This window comes from Neofelis nebulosa, chromosome 12 (assembly GCF_028018385.1).
Source record: "Neofelis nebulosa isolate mNeoNeb1 chromosome 12, mNeoNeb1.pri, whole genome shotgun sequence".
In the NCBI taxonomy this organism is placed as follows: domain Eukaryota; kingdom Metazoa; phylum Chordata; class Mammalia; order Carnivora; family Felidae; genus Neofelis; species Neofelis nebulosa.
The window spans coordinates 66259418-66275063 of NC_080793.1; the positions used below are offsets into that span (position 1 = coordinate 66259418).

Consider the following 15646-nt stretch of genomic DNA (forward strand, 5'->3'; position numbering starts at 1 on the left):
TGTAGGAAGACACCTATTCCACAGACATACCAAACCTATGCCTATTTATAGAGCAATTCCTCCTGAAAAACTGAAGGCTGACTGAAAAGCTTCTGCACAACAAAAGATAGGCCATAGAGAATGGCAAGAGAGATGGAGACATGGTAAGAAAGGGAACACACACTGCAAACTACAGTGGAGAGGGTCCCTGAGTACCATAAAGAGATTCATCTGCCCTGGGGCACAGAAAAAAAAAGTCATGGTTTAAAAGGCTAACTAAAATATAGAGGAATTAGCCCTAGACCCCTGCCAAATGGTGGGGGAGCTGCTGGAATTCTTTGGGTTTGAGAGGCTGGTGAGCACCATGATTTACGTTCTCCCTTCATCTTCATAGCATAGACTGGCCAGTATTTAGGCACCACAGCCAGCCTGCCACCTCAGCAAGCCCCATGCCTCTAGCCCACACAGCACCAGACACCTGTGGAATAGGAAAAAACAAAAACAAAAACCAAAAACCTGTGGTTTAAAAGAACAATTAGAACATAAAGCCTCCAGCTCTAGAACCCTGCCAGTGTGTGTGTTTTGGGGGGGGGGGGGGTGGGGTGGTGAGGGGTGGTCTGGTGGAACTCTCTGGATCAAAGGGCCTGGCAAGTGCCATGGTTTACACTCCCCCTCCACCTCGGTAGCATGGATGGGAGCAGGGTCCAGGTGCCCCAGCCAGCCTATCACCACAGTGAGCCTGGGTCCCTAGCCCATACTAACCCAAGCCTTCCCACCAAGGTGGCCTCAGCACAGTGCCGACAAGGGTACCCCTGGTCAGCATTCACTGTAGCTCTAGCCATCTCACCAAGGTGACACAGATGCAGGACAGCACTACTTTGGTTCCAGACAGTTTGCTACGATACCCCCAGTGCAGGGCATCCTGGGCCCTCCCAGCCTATTCCCACCTTGGCCTCTGCTGCCCCATCAGGAGCCCCTTGTACTGAGCATCTTGGGACTGCAACCTACCTAGACACAGATCTAAGCAGCCAGCCAAAGTCACCAGGCCTACATTGTCTACACAGAAGATGGCCATTCTTTCAGGTTGAGGAGAATTAACTGTTTAACTGAATTCATCAAAATATAGGCCAGGCAAAATGAAGAGATGGAAAAATATGCTCCAAACAAAATAACAAGCACAAAACTCAGGAAAAAAGCTAAATGAAATGGAGATTACCAGTCTTCCTGATAAGGAGTTCAAAGTAATGATCCTAGAGATACTCACCAGAATGGAGAGAAAATTTAGTTAATTTACTGAGAACTTTAACAAAGACATAGATAATATAAAAAAGAATGAATCAGAGGCACCTGAGTGACTTAGTTGTTTAAGTGTCCAACTCTTGGTTTTAGCTCAGGTCACAATCTCACGGTTCATGGGTTAGGGCTCCATGCTGACATTGCAGAGCCTGCTTGGATTCTCTCTCTGTCTCTCAAAAATAAATAAATAAACTTAAAGAATGAATCAATGAAAAGTAAATAAATGAAAAATACATTAGAGGAAATCAACAGTAGATTAGAAGAATGGATCAGTGATCTGGAAGACAGGGTAATAGAACAACACCCAAGATGAACAGAAGACTTTTTTTTTTTTTTTAATTTTTTTTTTTTAACGTTTATTTATTTTTGAGACAGAGAGAGACAGAGCATGAACGGGGGAGGGTCACAGAGAGAGGGAGACACAGAATCTGAAACAGGCTCCAGGCTCTGAGCTGTCCGCACAGAGCCCGACACGGGGCTCGAACTCACGGACCGCGAGATCGTGACCTGAGCCGAAGTCGGACGCCTAACCGACCAAGCCACCCAGGCGCCCCCAGAAGACTTTTTTTAAATGAGGTTAAGGGCTGTCTTGGACAACATCAAGTGAACAAACAGAAGAGAGAAAGGGGCAGAAAATTTATCTGAAGAAATCATAGCTGAAAACTTCCCTAAAGTGGGGAAAGAAACAGACATCCGGGTTAAGGAAGTACAAAGAATTTCAAACAAGATGAACCAAAGGAAGTCCACACCATGACCATACTAATTTAAAATGTTAAAGATTAAAGATGAAGAGAGAATTTTAAAAGTAAGAAGAGAGAGACAACTAGTAACATAAAGGGAAACTCCATAAGGCTTTCAACTGACTTTTCAGCAGAGACTTTGCCAGGTCAGAAGGGAGTGGCAGCATGATAGATTCAAAAGGATGAAAGGGAAAAGAAAAAAAAAAAAAACATACAAGCAAGAATACTCTCTTGGAAGATTATCATTCAGAATTGAAAGAGAGTTTCCCAGACAAAAGTCAAAGTAGTTCATCATCACTAAACCAGCCTTACAAAAAAATGTTAAAGGGAATTCTTTAAGTGGAAAATAAAAGGCCATAATCAGAAATAAGAAAATTATAAAAGGAAAAAATTTCATGAGTAAAAGGAAACACATAGTAAAGATAGTAGAACAATAACTTAAACTTGAAGGTTATGAGACAAAAGTAGCAAAAAGTAGTAGTACATATATAACCTTGGATGGGATGGTAAAAAGGAAGTTCTTTTAGAATGTGTTCAAACTAAAGGACTATCAATTTAATATAGATTGCTATATAACTAGGATGTTATGCATGAACCTCATCGTACTCATTAACTAAAAACCTATAGTAGATACACAAAAAATAAAGAGAAAGAAAGCCAAGCATAACACTAAAGAAAGCTGTCAATCATAAGGAAAGAGAAGGAGAGATGAAAGAAATAGAGAACTACAAAAACAACAGAAAACAATGAACAAAATGGCAATATATACATACCTATCAATAATTACTTTAAATGTAAATGGTCTAAATGCTCCAATTAAAAGGCAATAGGTGATGAAGTGGATTTAAAAATACTCAAGACCCTCATCTACATGCTGCCTACAAGAGACTCATTTCAGACCTAAAGACACAGACTGAAAGTGAAGGAATGGAAAAAGATATTTCATGCAAATGGAAACAAAAAAAAGAAGAAAAGTGAGGTAATAATACTCATATGAGACAAAATAGGTTTTAAAACAAAGACTGTTACAAGAGACAACGGCATTATGTAATGGTAAAGGGATTAATCTACCAAGAGGGTATAATAATTATAAATATCTATGTACTCAACACTGAAGCATCTAAATACATAAAGCAAATATTAACAGACATAAAGGGAGAAATTGCTAATAATAGTAGGGGACTTTAATATCCCACTTATTCCAGTAACTAGATCATCCAGGCAGAAAGTCAATAAGGAAACAGTGTCTTTGAATGACCCTCTAGACCAGATGGACTTACATATATACAGAACATCACACCCCAAAATACCAGAATACACAATCTTTTCAAGTGCACATAGAACATTATCCAAGATAAATCACTCGTTAGGCCACAAAACAGGTCTCAGTAAATTTAAGAAGATTGAAATCATACCATGCATCTTTCCCAACAACCATGGTATGAAACTAGAAATCAATAGCAAGAAAAAATGAAAAGAAAAATAAGAAACAAACGTGGAGGCTAAACAACCTGCTGTTAAACAACCAATGGGTCAATGAAGAAAATCAGAGAGGCTATCAGAAAAATACACAGAGACAAAATGCAAACACAATGGTCCAAAATCTTTCAGATGCTGTGAAAGTAGTTCTAAGAGGGAAGTTTATAGCAATACAGATCTACTGTAAGAAACAAAAAAAAATCTCAAACCATCTAAACTTACACCTAAAGGAACTTGAAAGAGAACAAAGCCCAAAGTTAGTGTAAGGAAAGAAATAATGATGATCAGAGCAGAAATAAATGAAATTGAGAGTAAAAAAAAAAAAAAGGAAAGGAAAGGAAAAAAAAGATCAGTGAACCCAAGAGCTAGTTTTTTAAAAAGTTAGACAAAATTGGTAAACCTTTAGGCAGAAAAAGAAAAAACTGAAATAAAAAAAAAAACCAGAAATGAAAGAGGACAGGGCAGCTGGGTGGCTCAGTTGGTTAAGCACCCAACTTTGGCCCAGGTCATGATCTCGTGATTTGTGAGTTTGAGCCCCTGTCAGGCTCTATGCTGACAGAACCTGCTTTTGATTCTGTGTCTCCCTCTCTCAATGCCCCTGCCCCGCTCATGCTCTGTCTCTCTCTCAGAAATAAAAAAATAAATAAACATTAGAAATGAAAGAGGAGAAGTAACAATCAGAACCACCGAAATACAAAGGATTATAAGAGACTGTTATGAAAAATTACATGCCAACAAATTGAACAATCTAGAATAAATAAATTCCCAGAAACATAATCTTCCCAAATTGAATCAGGAAGAAATAGAAAATATGAACATACTAATTACTATAATGGAATTGAATCAGTTTTCAGAAAATTTTCAGCAAACAAAAATCTATGACCAAATGGATTCACTGGTGAATTCTTCCAAACATTTAAAGAAAAGTTAATACCTATTCTCTTCAAACCATTCCAAAAATATGGAAGAGGAAGGAAAACTTCCAAATACATTCTATGAGGCCATTACCCTCATACCAAAACCAAAGGCACAAAAAAAAGAAAATTACAGGCCAATATTATTGATGAACATAGATTCAAAAATCCTCAGCAAAATATTAGCAAATTAAATCGAATTTTCAGTTTCACACGGAACATTGTCCAGATCACACATCAGGCCATAAAACAGAATTAAAAGTACAATTTCCCATGGGGTGCCTGGGTGGCTCAGTCATGGCAAACTCAGTCAAAGCCATGACTTTGGCTCAGGTCATGATCTTGAGTGGTTTGTGAGTTTGAGCCCCGCGTCAGGCTCTGTGCTGACAGCTCGGAGCCTGGAGCCTGCTCCAGATTCTTTATCTCTCTCTTTGCCCCTCTCCCCCTCATTCTCTCTCTCTCTGTCTCTCTCTGTCTCTCTCTCTCCCTCTCCCTCTCCCTCTCCCTCTCCTCTCCCTCCCTCTCTCAAAAATAAATATTAAAAACAAATTTTTTAAAGTACAATCCCCATGATCAAGTGGGATATATGCCATGGATGCAAGCATAGTTCAATACTTGTAAATCAATCAATGTGATATACCACATTAACAGAATAAAGCATAATAATCATAGTCATTTTAATGTTTGCAGAAAAAGCACCTGACAAAATTAAGCACCCATTTATGATAAAAACTCTCAACAGAATAGGTTTAAATGGAAGGTATCTCAATAAATGACAAACCAACAACTAACATCATACTCAATAGAGAAAGTTAAACTGAGAGCTTTTCCTCTAAGATTGGGAACAAAACAAGGACATCTACTGTTGCCAGTGTTATTCAAAATAGTACTGGAAGTCCTATCTACAGCAGTCAGACAAGAAAAAGAAATAAAATGCATCCATATTGATAAGGAAGAAGTAAACTGTCACAGTTTGCACATATGACATGATGCCATACATAGAAAACCATGGACTCTACCAGCAAAACTATTAGAATTAATAAATGAGGGGTGCCTGGGTGGTGCAGTCTGTTAAGTATCAGGTCAGATCATGATCTCATGGTTTGTGAGTTTGAGCCCTGCATCAATCAGGCTGCCTTCTGTCAGCACAGAGCCCGTTTTGGATCCTCTGTCCTCCTCTCTCTCTGCCACTCCTCTGCTCGTGCTCTCTGTCTCAAAAATAAATAAACATTTTTTAAAAAGTAAAATTAAAGAATAAATGAATTCCATAAAGTTTCAGGATACAAAATTAATATGCAGAAATCTGTTGCATTTCTATATACTAACAAGAAAGTAGCAGAAAGAAAAAGAAGATAACTCCATTTACAGTTGCACAAAAAAGATTAAATACCCAGGAATAAACTTAACCAAGAAGTTGAAAGACCTATACTCTGAAAACTACTTTCATCAATGAAAGATCTCAAACAATCTAACAGTACTACTTTGATGAAAGAAATTGAAGATGACACAAACTAAAAAATATACCATGCTCATAGCCTGGAAGAATTAGTGTCCATATTACCCAAAGCAGTCTGTAGATTCAGTGCTATTCCTATCAAAATATCAATAGTATTTTTCACAGAACTACAACAAATAAACTGAACGTTTGTATGGAACCACAAAAGACACTGAATAACCAAAGTAATCTTGCGAAAGAACAAAGCCCAGTCCCAGATTTCAAGATATACTACAAAACTATAATAATCAAAACACTATGGTACTGGCTCAAAAATAGACACACAGATAATTGGAACAGAGCAGAGATCCCAGAAATAAACCCATACTTACATGGTCAACTAATCTATGACAAAGGCAAGAATCTACAATGGGGAAAAGACAGTCTCTTCACTAAATAGTGCTGGGAAAACTGGACAACTACATGCAAAAGAATGAAACTGTACCACCGTCCTACACCATACACAAAAAAAAGACCCAAAATGGATCAAAAACTTAAATATGAGACCTACAACCATAAAACTCCCAGAAGAAAACATAGGTAGTAATTCCTTTGACATTGATCTCAGCAACATTTTTCTAGATATGTCTCCTCACGCAAGGGAAACAAAAGCAAAAATAGACAATTGGGATTATACCAAAGTAAAAAGCTTTCAGAGTGAAGGAAACCATTAACAAAATGAGAAGGTAATCTACTAAATGGAAGAATATATTTGCAAATGATATCTGATAAAAAGCTAATATCCACAATATATAAAGAACTTACACAAGTCAACACCAAAAATGCAAATTATCCAATTAAAATGGGTAGAGGACCTGAATAGACATTTTTCCTAAGAAGGACATACAGATGGCCAACAGACATGAGGAGATGCTCGGTATCCCTAATCATCAGGGAAGTGTGAATCCAAATCACGGTGAGATGCCACCTTAGACCTTGTCTGAATGGCTAAAATTAAGACAAAACCAAGTGTTAGTGAGGATGTGGAGAAAAAGGAAACCTCGTGCACTGTTTTTGGGAATATAGATTGGTGCAGCCACTGTGGAAAACAGTATGAAGGTTCCTCAAAAATTTCAAAATAGAATTATTTTACAATCCAGTAATTCCATTACTGGTTGTTTACCTAAAGAAAACAAAAACACTAATTTGAAAAGATACATGCACCTGTATGTTTTTTGCAGCATTATGTACAATAGCCAAGATATGGAAATACCCTAAGAGTCCATCAGTAGATGAATGGATAAAGAAGTGATATATGTACACAATGGAATATTATTCAGTCATAGAAAAGAATGAGATCTTGCCATTTGTGACAACATGTGTAGAACTAGAGGGTATAATGCTAAGTGAAATATGTCACACAGAGAAAGACAAATATCATACAACTTCACTTATATGTGGAATCTAAAAAATAAAACAAATGAATAAAGTCCATGAGGCTGTCATGTACAGCATGGGAAATATAGTCAATGTTATTGTAATAACTTTGATGACAGATGATAACTAGATACCACATCATTTCATAATGTATAAAAATATTAAATCACTATGATGTAAACCTGAAACTGATAGGGTATTAGTTTTCAACTAATTATTTTTCAACATTCTAAGTCAACAGCAGGCACTTTTGAATCATGAAAGCATTGGTGGCATTTTTTGTCACCTGATCTCTGACCTTCTGTCCTTGTCCTCAATACCTGTGGATGGAACCACAGCCCTGAGGGGAGCCTTCTCAAGCCTGGCAGCTGGGACTCAAACCCTTCCTCCCGGAGCCTGTGCCCTCCTTCTCCCTGGGGAACTCCTGTTCTGCTCGTCTCCAATTCTGTCACCTTGGGAATGGAGAAGCAGACCCTTGCTGGAGTTTGCCTTGCTTTACATGCCAGAGAGATGATGGTGGGCCTGGCCTTGCTCATGGGGTGTGAAAGGAAGAAAGTGGCCCAGAGAATGCTCCTCAGAGATACCCAGTTATTCCAGTCACATATTCACCCATTCTGGGGAAACAGTCACATTCAGAATGGACCACCTTTAAGTCTCTCCCACAGAGAAGCTACTGTGAATAAGGAGCTAGAGTATTTCACAAATTCAGGTTGTGCAGTGCATTCTCACAAAATAGTCCAGCTGCAGACCTGTGCGAGAGGCTGAGGGAAGTTTGAAAACCCGGTGAATCTTCATAAAGTATCGTAAGTCAGCTCAGCTGAAAAAAAAAAAAAAAATCATTGAAGGAAAAGCACCAATGTTCCTCTTTACACATTGGCCTCTTAGCAGATGCTAGCTGTCTGGGCACCTTGGAGCTCATCATGGCCGAGAGAGCCTCCTAGACACTGTCCTTGCAGGTGTTTTGAAACTATTTTTAGTAACATACCACACTTCTTAACTGGAAGGCTTCCTGCAGTGGCCCCATGACAGGTTGAAGACAGCCTGGCTAATGCAGCTACAAACAGAACAGAGGGCAGGAGTCCTCCACACGGTGCCAGCTTCTCATGGGTTTCTCCTCGTCCCCCCATCTCATCAGTTCCTCTCTCTGGAAGCACCCTGGCAGGAGCCCTGGGCCAGGCTGCTTGGCCGGGAGCAGGCAGTGGCCAGATGGTAGAAGTGTTGGCTTTGGTAGCACAGCCTTTCTCTTCCAGCTGCCCTGAGGACCCCAGCCCTGACCCAGCTTTGATGTGAACTCAGGCCCGAGCAGAGCAGTTCCTGGGCCTGTGCCCTATCTTATCCCTCTTCTCCCAGCACTAGCCTTGGGGAGCACTCTGTGCTGTGGACAGAGGGGGCTGCGTGTCTGAGCCCTGTCTCTTGAGGCCTCCATATGTTCCTATGCCCCAGCCTCTGCCGTAGGGCACTCCCTACGAACCACTTCCTTTGGCTCCTGCACAGGCCCCAGCGATCAGCTTCTGCCTGCCTTGGGCTTCTGAGAATTTCCACTGAACTCATTCTTCAGAAGCCCTGCCTCTTCTCATGCAGTCTTCTCCTCCTCTGGCTCCTATGTTTCTTGTCCCACTCACTTGTTTGCCATCTTCACGTGCTCCCTTCCTCTGCACCTCTTTGACCCGGATGAGGCACAAGCAGCTCAGGCGGTGTTCGGTTTCCTCCTGCCCCTGAGGCTTGCTCTGTCTGCCTTCTGTCCTGCTCTCAGCTCATGTTTCTCCCTCCTTCTCCTTCTGTCTTTGTTGCTGGACCACAGCAGTCACAGGTAAAAAGTTAGCTAGCATCTGAAACACAGAGGTAAGTTCTGTAGTTGTTGAACTCAAATGAACTTAAATTCAGCCAACAATGCAGATTGCCTACTTCAGCTGCAGGGAGGTGGACACGTGTGACTAGAGACCATGAGTGGAACAGTATGGAGGTTGAGCTGTCTCATAAAGATGACACGAGGTCCAAGCGGCTGGCCTCCACAGTCAGCTGTCATGGCTGTGCCACTGCGGTGCTTCCAGCCCAATGGAGGCCCTGGGATCAATGGCAGTCTCTCTGCACTTGGGGTCTAGGAAATACATTAACTCTTTTAAGGTGTCTCAGGTAGGCTTATGCAGTTTCATCCACAGAGACAGACTGTGTCTGACAGAGGTTACCCACAGCATCTGTGATTCTGAGTAAAAACCATGCAGTGGTAATATGGACACCAAGAGCCACAGCGAACCCCACCTAGGCTGGTGGCCTGCCCCCCACCCCCCAGCGGAGCCCCTCCCAGCTGAGGTTGAAGAGAACTAATGCCATCAAGGTATGCCCCACGGTATCCTGTGCTGCCTGAGCATGTGCCTTGACTGCCGGTCAGAGGTGGTGGCCCTGGATTGAAGGGTATCCAGGGCCACGCGATAGTCCGAGGGTGGTCGGTCACCCTACCAGAAAGCCCTCTGTGGCGACGGAGAGGAAGCTGACCTTTGGCTGCTGTGGCTAATCAAATATTTGGTCTATAGAAACTGTCACACACAAAATGAATATGTAGATTACTGTCAAAATCAGGGCTTCTTAATGTGCTTGTGTTTAAAAAAATCACAGCAAACTCAACACAATTCAGTTGTGAGATTCCCACCCTTCCCTTTTTGCTGAGCTGAAATTCTTAGGAAAATACACCTAAGAATGCCTTGAGGCTGTATTTAGCAGAACTAACAATTCCTGTGTTTCCTGCTTCCCTTGAGAATCAGGTGTTAAAACCTTAGATGTCTATTAAAAAGCAAGTGGGCCCAGGTTGCTAGCCCAAGAATGCCATTTATAAAGCTGTTTGTGTGAAAGCAGGTGGCATTTTCCTTTCAGCACTTTCCAGTTCTCATATTCGTGTGAGCCTTTTGCAGACAGTCAGGCTGCAGCACGGCTTGCCTCTGCTTCCCCACAGCAAATACTCGCACAGCCTGTGACTGGCATTCCAGGAAATGTGGGGCTTATTTGTAGCCTTTGTGAGTCTGGGGCCATTCTGTCAGAAGAGGGTGATCATTAGGAAATGACTCTGCTCCCTGGATGGCCAACCTCTGAGAACAGACTGGCTTTGCTCATCACCTTGAAAACAAAACGAGAGTCATTGAAAGCTAACAGGAATGCAGCTGCTTTTCGGGGAAGGACGGGTCCGGTTGGTCCACTGGACAAAGAGATGAATCTGTCTAGTTAGTGTTTTAGTTTTCTTTCTCCTCTGTACTCATTGCAGATGGCTCCAACCGATGAGCTAAGCCACGAGATTGCTGGCTTTCTTGACCAGACCTTGTACAGATGGGATCGCCTCTGCCTGGAAGCCCCTAGGTCAAGAAAACTGGCCCGAGAGCTCCTGGCTGAGCTGCACGCTCACATCCAGCATCGGCCGGCTGCACATGGAGCTGCTGTGCATGCAGCAGGCTCCCCGAGATCTCGTGACGAAACAATGAGACTGATTCGTCGTGGAACGAGTAGTGAGGATGAGCCATAGACATCTTGGTGAGAGCTGCTAGAACATATTTTATGAAGTCAGAAGACAAATTCCTTAGCCCAAACTCAATCTGGCTTATTAGTTCATGACTAGATTGTGCCTTGAGCATTCCCTACCTGCTCAGTCCAGCTGTCAGAGAATCACGGAAGAAAAGCCTTGAATAGGAGAACACTTTCATTTCCCTTTTTCCTCATATCAAATGAAGATACACAACTATTACTTGAGTGGTTCAAAGTCTTTGGACTGAGAAATTGGTTATGAACCACTGATCAGTTTAGAAGTAACTTAGTCCTTTTCCACAGATCTCTTTTTTCAGAAATCAGGCTACTGTTATTGGTGTTTCTTTTAATCCACAGGGCTTTGAGATAAAGCCACACTCTTGCTTCCCTAAGAAATTCTTCACTAAGGAGTCTCTCGGGCACCTCCGAGGAGAAGCAGAGGCCATCAGGCCCAGTACCAAGTGGTAGTGACTGGGGCCACTGCTGTGGTGGGCAGTCAAGCCAGCTCGGCTGTGGAGAACAGCACTGCTTAGCAATGAAATAAAGCCGGTTCCAATGCTAACTCTTTTTGCTTTCTGTTTGCTCAACACTCCCACCAAGGGAGGTCACATTGCCTCAGAGAGGACTGATGTGAGAATATAGGATATGTTCTGGAAGAAGACATTATATTTCAGTTGTCTAATTAACTGAGGTGGGAATTAGAAATTCCTAATAAAGAACAGGTAACCCCAGGGGCACCTGGGTGGCTCAATTGGTTGAGCATCCGACTTCAGCTCGGGTCATGATCTCACGGTTTGTGGGTTAGCGAGCCCCGCGTTGGGCTCTGTGCTGACAGCTTGGAGCCTGGAGCCTGCTTCTGATTCTGTGTCTCCCTCTCTCTCTGCCCCTCCCCTGCACATGCTCTTTCTCTGTCTCTCAAAAATAAATAAATATTTTTAAAAAATTTAAAAAAAAAAAAAAAAGAATAGGTAACCCTAATGTTTATTTCACATCAATTGAAAATTTTTTCCCCTTCCAAGTTTGTTTTTTTTTCTTACATGAACTAAAATCCTCCCAGGACCTTTTTTTTTTTTTTTTTTTTTTTTTTTAAAGTTTGTGAGTGAGCAAGCAGGAGAGGGGCAGAGGGAGAGGGAGAGAATCCCAAGCAGGCACTATCAGTGCAGAGTCCAACGTGGGGCTCAAACTCAACAAACCATGAGATCATGACCTGAGCGGAGATCAAGACACCCAGGTGCTCCTCAAGTTTATTCTTCATATGCACTGATTGTGTACTCTTTTGTGTGGGTCGAATCAGTCAGGACTTTTATGGCTACTTTGATTTATGTGTTAGTAATCTCTGAGTCTCCTGCAATTTGAGCTCCTATTTGAGGTGTGAGTAGCGTTTTGTTGTATTAGAGGTCGTGGTTTTAGGGGAGTTTCCGTTTCGGTATATGGATCTACCTAAAGATCTGAAAAATTCAAGAACTTTTAACTTTTGAGAAATACTGCAGTTTGAACAGTGCACTGATAAAATACTTTAGTCATGACTACCAGCATTCTTTCATATAAAAAGTCTTCCTCAAAATGTGTAGTAGTTTTGATAAAGGAGTTTTAGGCTTCATTTAGAGTCAAGGATATCTCTCCTATGTTGTTTGCCATGGAAGCTGTGACCAGCCTCTGGGGGCATGAAGAAGGGAATCTGCTTAGTGGCTGTGAATAGTTCCTAAAGTTTGATTCCCACCAGGAATCAAATTCTCTTGCGGGTGTGCTCCCACTAGAAATCCAGTCATGCTGTATTCCACAGCAAACAATATAAACAAGACCTGTTACCCACCTCAGACTGTTGAAGCTGCATTTCTGGAAGGTTCCTTCCTGTCCTGACCTTACCTCAGCCTGTTTGTAGTATCTTCAGTTCCTTTACAAAGCCTCTAAGTTCTCTCAAGCCTTGGACATGTGAGTCAGCACCTGACCAGACTATCTGATCTGGCAGCCAAGCGGTTCTTGGGTCTCAAGTGAACCTTCATTGTCTGTGAAGGCTTTCATGAAGGGAATAGCAGGCACTGGTTTGTGTACTGATTTTGTTTTCTCTCCTTGCCCTTTCCCACTAACAAGAGGGAGAATGCTCCACGGGGGAAACCAAGGAAAATAGGACTGCTCCGCAAACTGGAGGGGCAGCTGCAAAGCCTCACAGGCGGTCAGGCCCTGGTCATCACCTTAGAAGGGGTTACCCCATCATTCCATTCACTTCTCTGAGGGGGAGGGAGCCTCCCAAAGGGCAGATGGAGGGGCGCACAGGGCAGAAAGGTGGGAAGTGACACCCTCCACTTGACAACCCCAGAAGACAGACACCTTGTGCTCCCTCCACTCCCGAGCAAGCCCATACCCAGCTACCAGTAAGGAAACCCAGTCAGGGCAGAGAAAGCCAGGGGCAGTCTGGAAACTCCACCTCCTCATTCAGTTGCCTTGGATTTGGGGGGGAAAGTCTGGAGACATGGGTGTTCTTCAGTTTCTTGAAAGAAGATCTCACTAGAAAAGGGCTCTGGTGAGAATGCACATCAAGGCAGGTGGCATGAGCGAAGCGAAGGCCCTGTAGGCTACTGAGCCTTGTCCCCCCACCCCCCGTTGGAGAGCCAGGAGCACGGAGGCCTACGGCGTGCATTATGCAGCAGGGCTGAGGCCCAGAGGCTGTATGTGGGGTTGACCAGACTGGGTTTCTTTCCAGCACAGGGTCTGTGCCAGGCACATGCCTTTGGCTTCCGCCAGCAGAATATCCAGTGAAGAGTGGCTTAAACAGGCAAGACACCTGATGGTGTCAGACACACAAAACCCAGAGAGGTGGCTAATTCAGCCACTCAACAATGTCATGGCTGCAGATCAGCTTCACTGGAGTTCTGGCTTTTCTCTCCAAGTTCAAGAAAGCTGCCAAGCCCAGGCCTTTCTGACAGCCTCCAAGAAGGCTCTCGTGTCTCTGCTCGCAAGCCCACACGAGACCCTCATGTCATTGGCAGACCCAGCCGCCGCAGAATGGGGCTTGCTGCCACCCTGTTGCTAAGATTTATCGGGACACTAATGAGGCTTGAGCTTCAGGGCCTTGCACCACCTGGCCCCTCCCCAGGCCCTGGGAGAGGCCCTGGCATTGTGCTCCCATGGTCGTCTGTTTTGTAAAATTTGTAAAGAAACGTTAACTGCAACTGGCAAAAATGTCTCCGTGTGCTCCTACTGTCCCCCCTGCCCCTGGGCAGTGTGCACCTTCTGCGATCCAGCTGAGGGAAGCCAAGTTGGTTCGGCACCACTTTGGGGCACAGTGAAGTTACTGTGGAGGACCAGCTTCCAAGAATGCCAGCACCAGCCCGACCAGTTCAGCTGGTGCTGGCCCAGGGGCCTTGGCACAGCAGAAGGGTGGCCTGTGCCACCACAGGCCCGCAGGTACACAGGAGCAACAATGAGGGAAGTGTGAAGAGTCCTTCCAAGACCTCTGGCTTGGGTCTGGGGCGAACTTGATAGAGGTTTTCGGAGACCTGACAACAGCTCTACAATTCTGTGTTCCCCACAGCAAGCCAGGAAGCTGAGTAGAGCTTTCTAAAGTCTTAGTAATCAAGTTTTAGGTAAGCGTGCTGGAGAGACTGTGGGAATGTATAAAATCACTGTGCCAGCAAGAGGTGATCAGAGAGGACAGAGCTGCCAAAAACTGGAGAGGAAAGGCATGACTGGCCACGTATTAATGCAAAGGCTGTCACCCACTGGTACTTCATGGCGTGTGGCATGTTAGCTCTTTTAAATCTGTAATTTATTTTTTCATTATAAATAAAAAGTCACAATACATGTGAGTTTGTATTCACTAAAGAGTACAGTCTTTCTTAGAAAAAAGCTTCCCTTCTCTCCTCAATTATGGAAGCTCAGGCTACACAAAACCTGTATAGACCTGCCCCTAGAAAAGACCAATTTGGCATAGCCTTTGGGCCTGAGAATCTTGCCATCAGATACCTACAAACTGGGGTCCCACAGCCAGGGAAGAAGGGAGGGGGCTGCAGGGAGGCGGTTGGCAGGGGCTGCTGAAACAAAACGACGTGCATCGTACATGTCTTTCTCTTCTGTAAGCCAGCCTCCCATACTACCACCTAGTGCAAATGGAACTGGCCTGTATACATTGTTCTTCCCCGATTCTAAAGATGGAGCTCGTCCGACAAAGCACAGCCCACACCCGCTGTGCGCACCACTGTTTCACAGACTTGTGACCCTCGTGCTGCAGCCTCCACAGGGTCCCCTAGGAGTCATGGGATGGAATCCCCCCGCCCCACCCCCAGCTCCATTCAGTGGCATCTGCCGGACCCAGCCCACCCTGGTTCTGCAGACAGCTGGCATGGGTTTCCTGGATGGTCGCTCTGCTTCCTGATGTGCCACCCTGCACGTCTCCATCGGCCAGAGGCACCTGAGCAAGCAGGGGGCAGGTGGCCAAGATGTGTCTGAAGAAGCCCCTTGCTGAACTGTCCTGGGCTGTTTATGTCATTGTGCATTTTTAGCACTTCTCGGCCCCGTTGCTCACTGGTGGGACAAGGATGCTGGGACAAAAATGGAAACATGTCTAGAGGGCAGGAGGAAGCCATACCTTCTGTCACGGTGGAGAAGTCACGAGCAGGGGCTTGAAAGGGGGGACCACCGCGGTGGCCAGAGATGTGAAGGAGATCAGAACGGAGCCTGTCCTGTTACCCAGAGGGGCAGGGGGCGAATGTGAGGAACGCTGGTCCTTGTTTGACAAGGAATGCGAATTGATTTTGCTTCCAGGGAAGCAGAGACATGAATTTTCTGTGCTTCTCTCCCTTCTTTTCCTCTCTTCCCTCCTGTCCCCCTCCCTCCCGCCCTGCCCCGTCAGCAGTGCTGGC

At 44.0% G+C, this 15646-nt stretch overlaps 1 protein-coding gene across 7 annotated transcripts in view; it reads left to right on the plus strand.

Annotated features, from left to right (window-relative positions):
• FANCC (FA complementation group C) overlaps positions 1-11349 on the plus strand; it is a 264563-nt gene extending 253214 nt beyond the window's left edge. For 6 of the 7 annotated variants that reach the window (XM_058695498.1, XM_058695505.1, XM_058695499.1 and 3 more), the window contains one exon: positions 10534-11349. In XM_058695498.1, the coding sequence (XP_058551481.1) occupies positions 10534-10788 (255 nt within the window). In that variant the 3' untranslated portion in view covers positions 10789-11349. The remainder of the gene's footprint in view (positions 1-10533) is intronic. The other variant, XM_058695504.1, reaches the window with a different exon arrangement.
• Positions 11350-15646: the final 4297 nt, after the last annotated feature.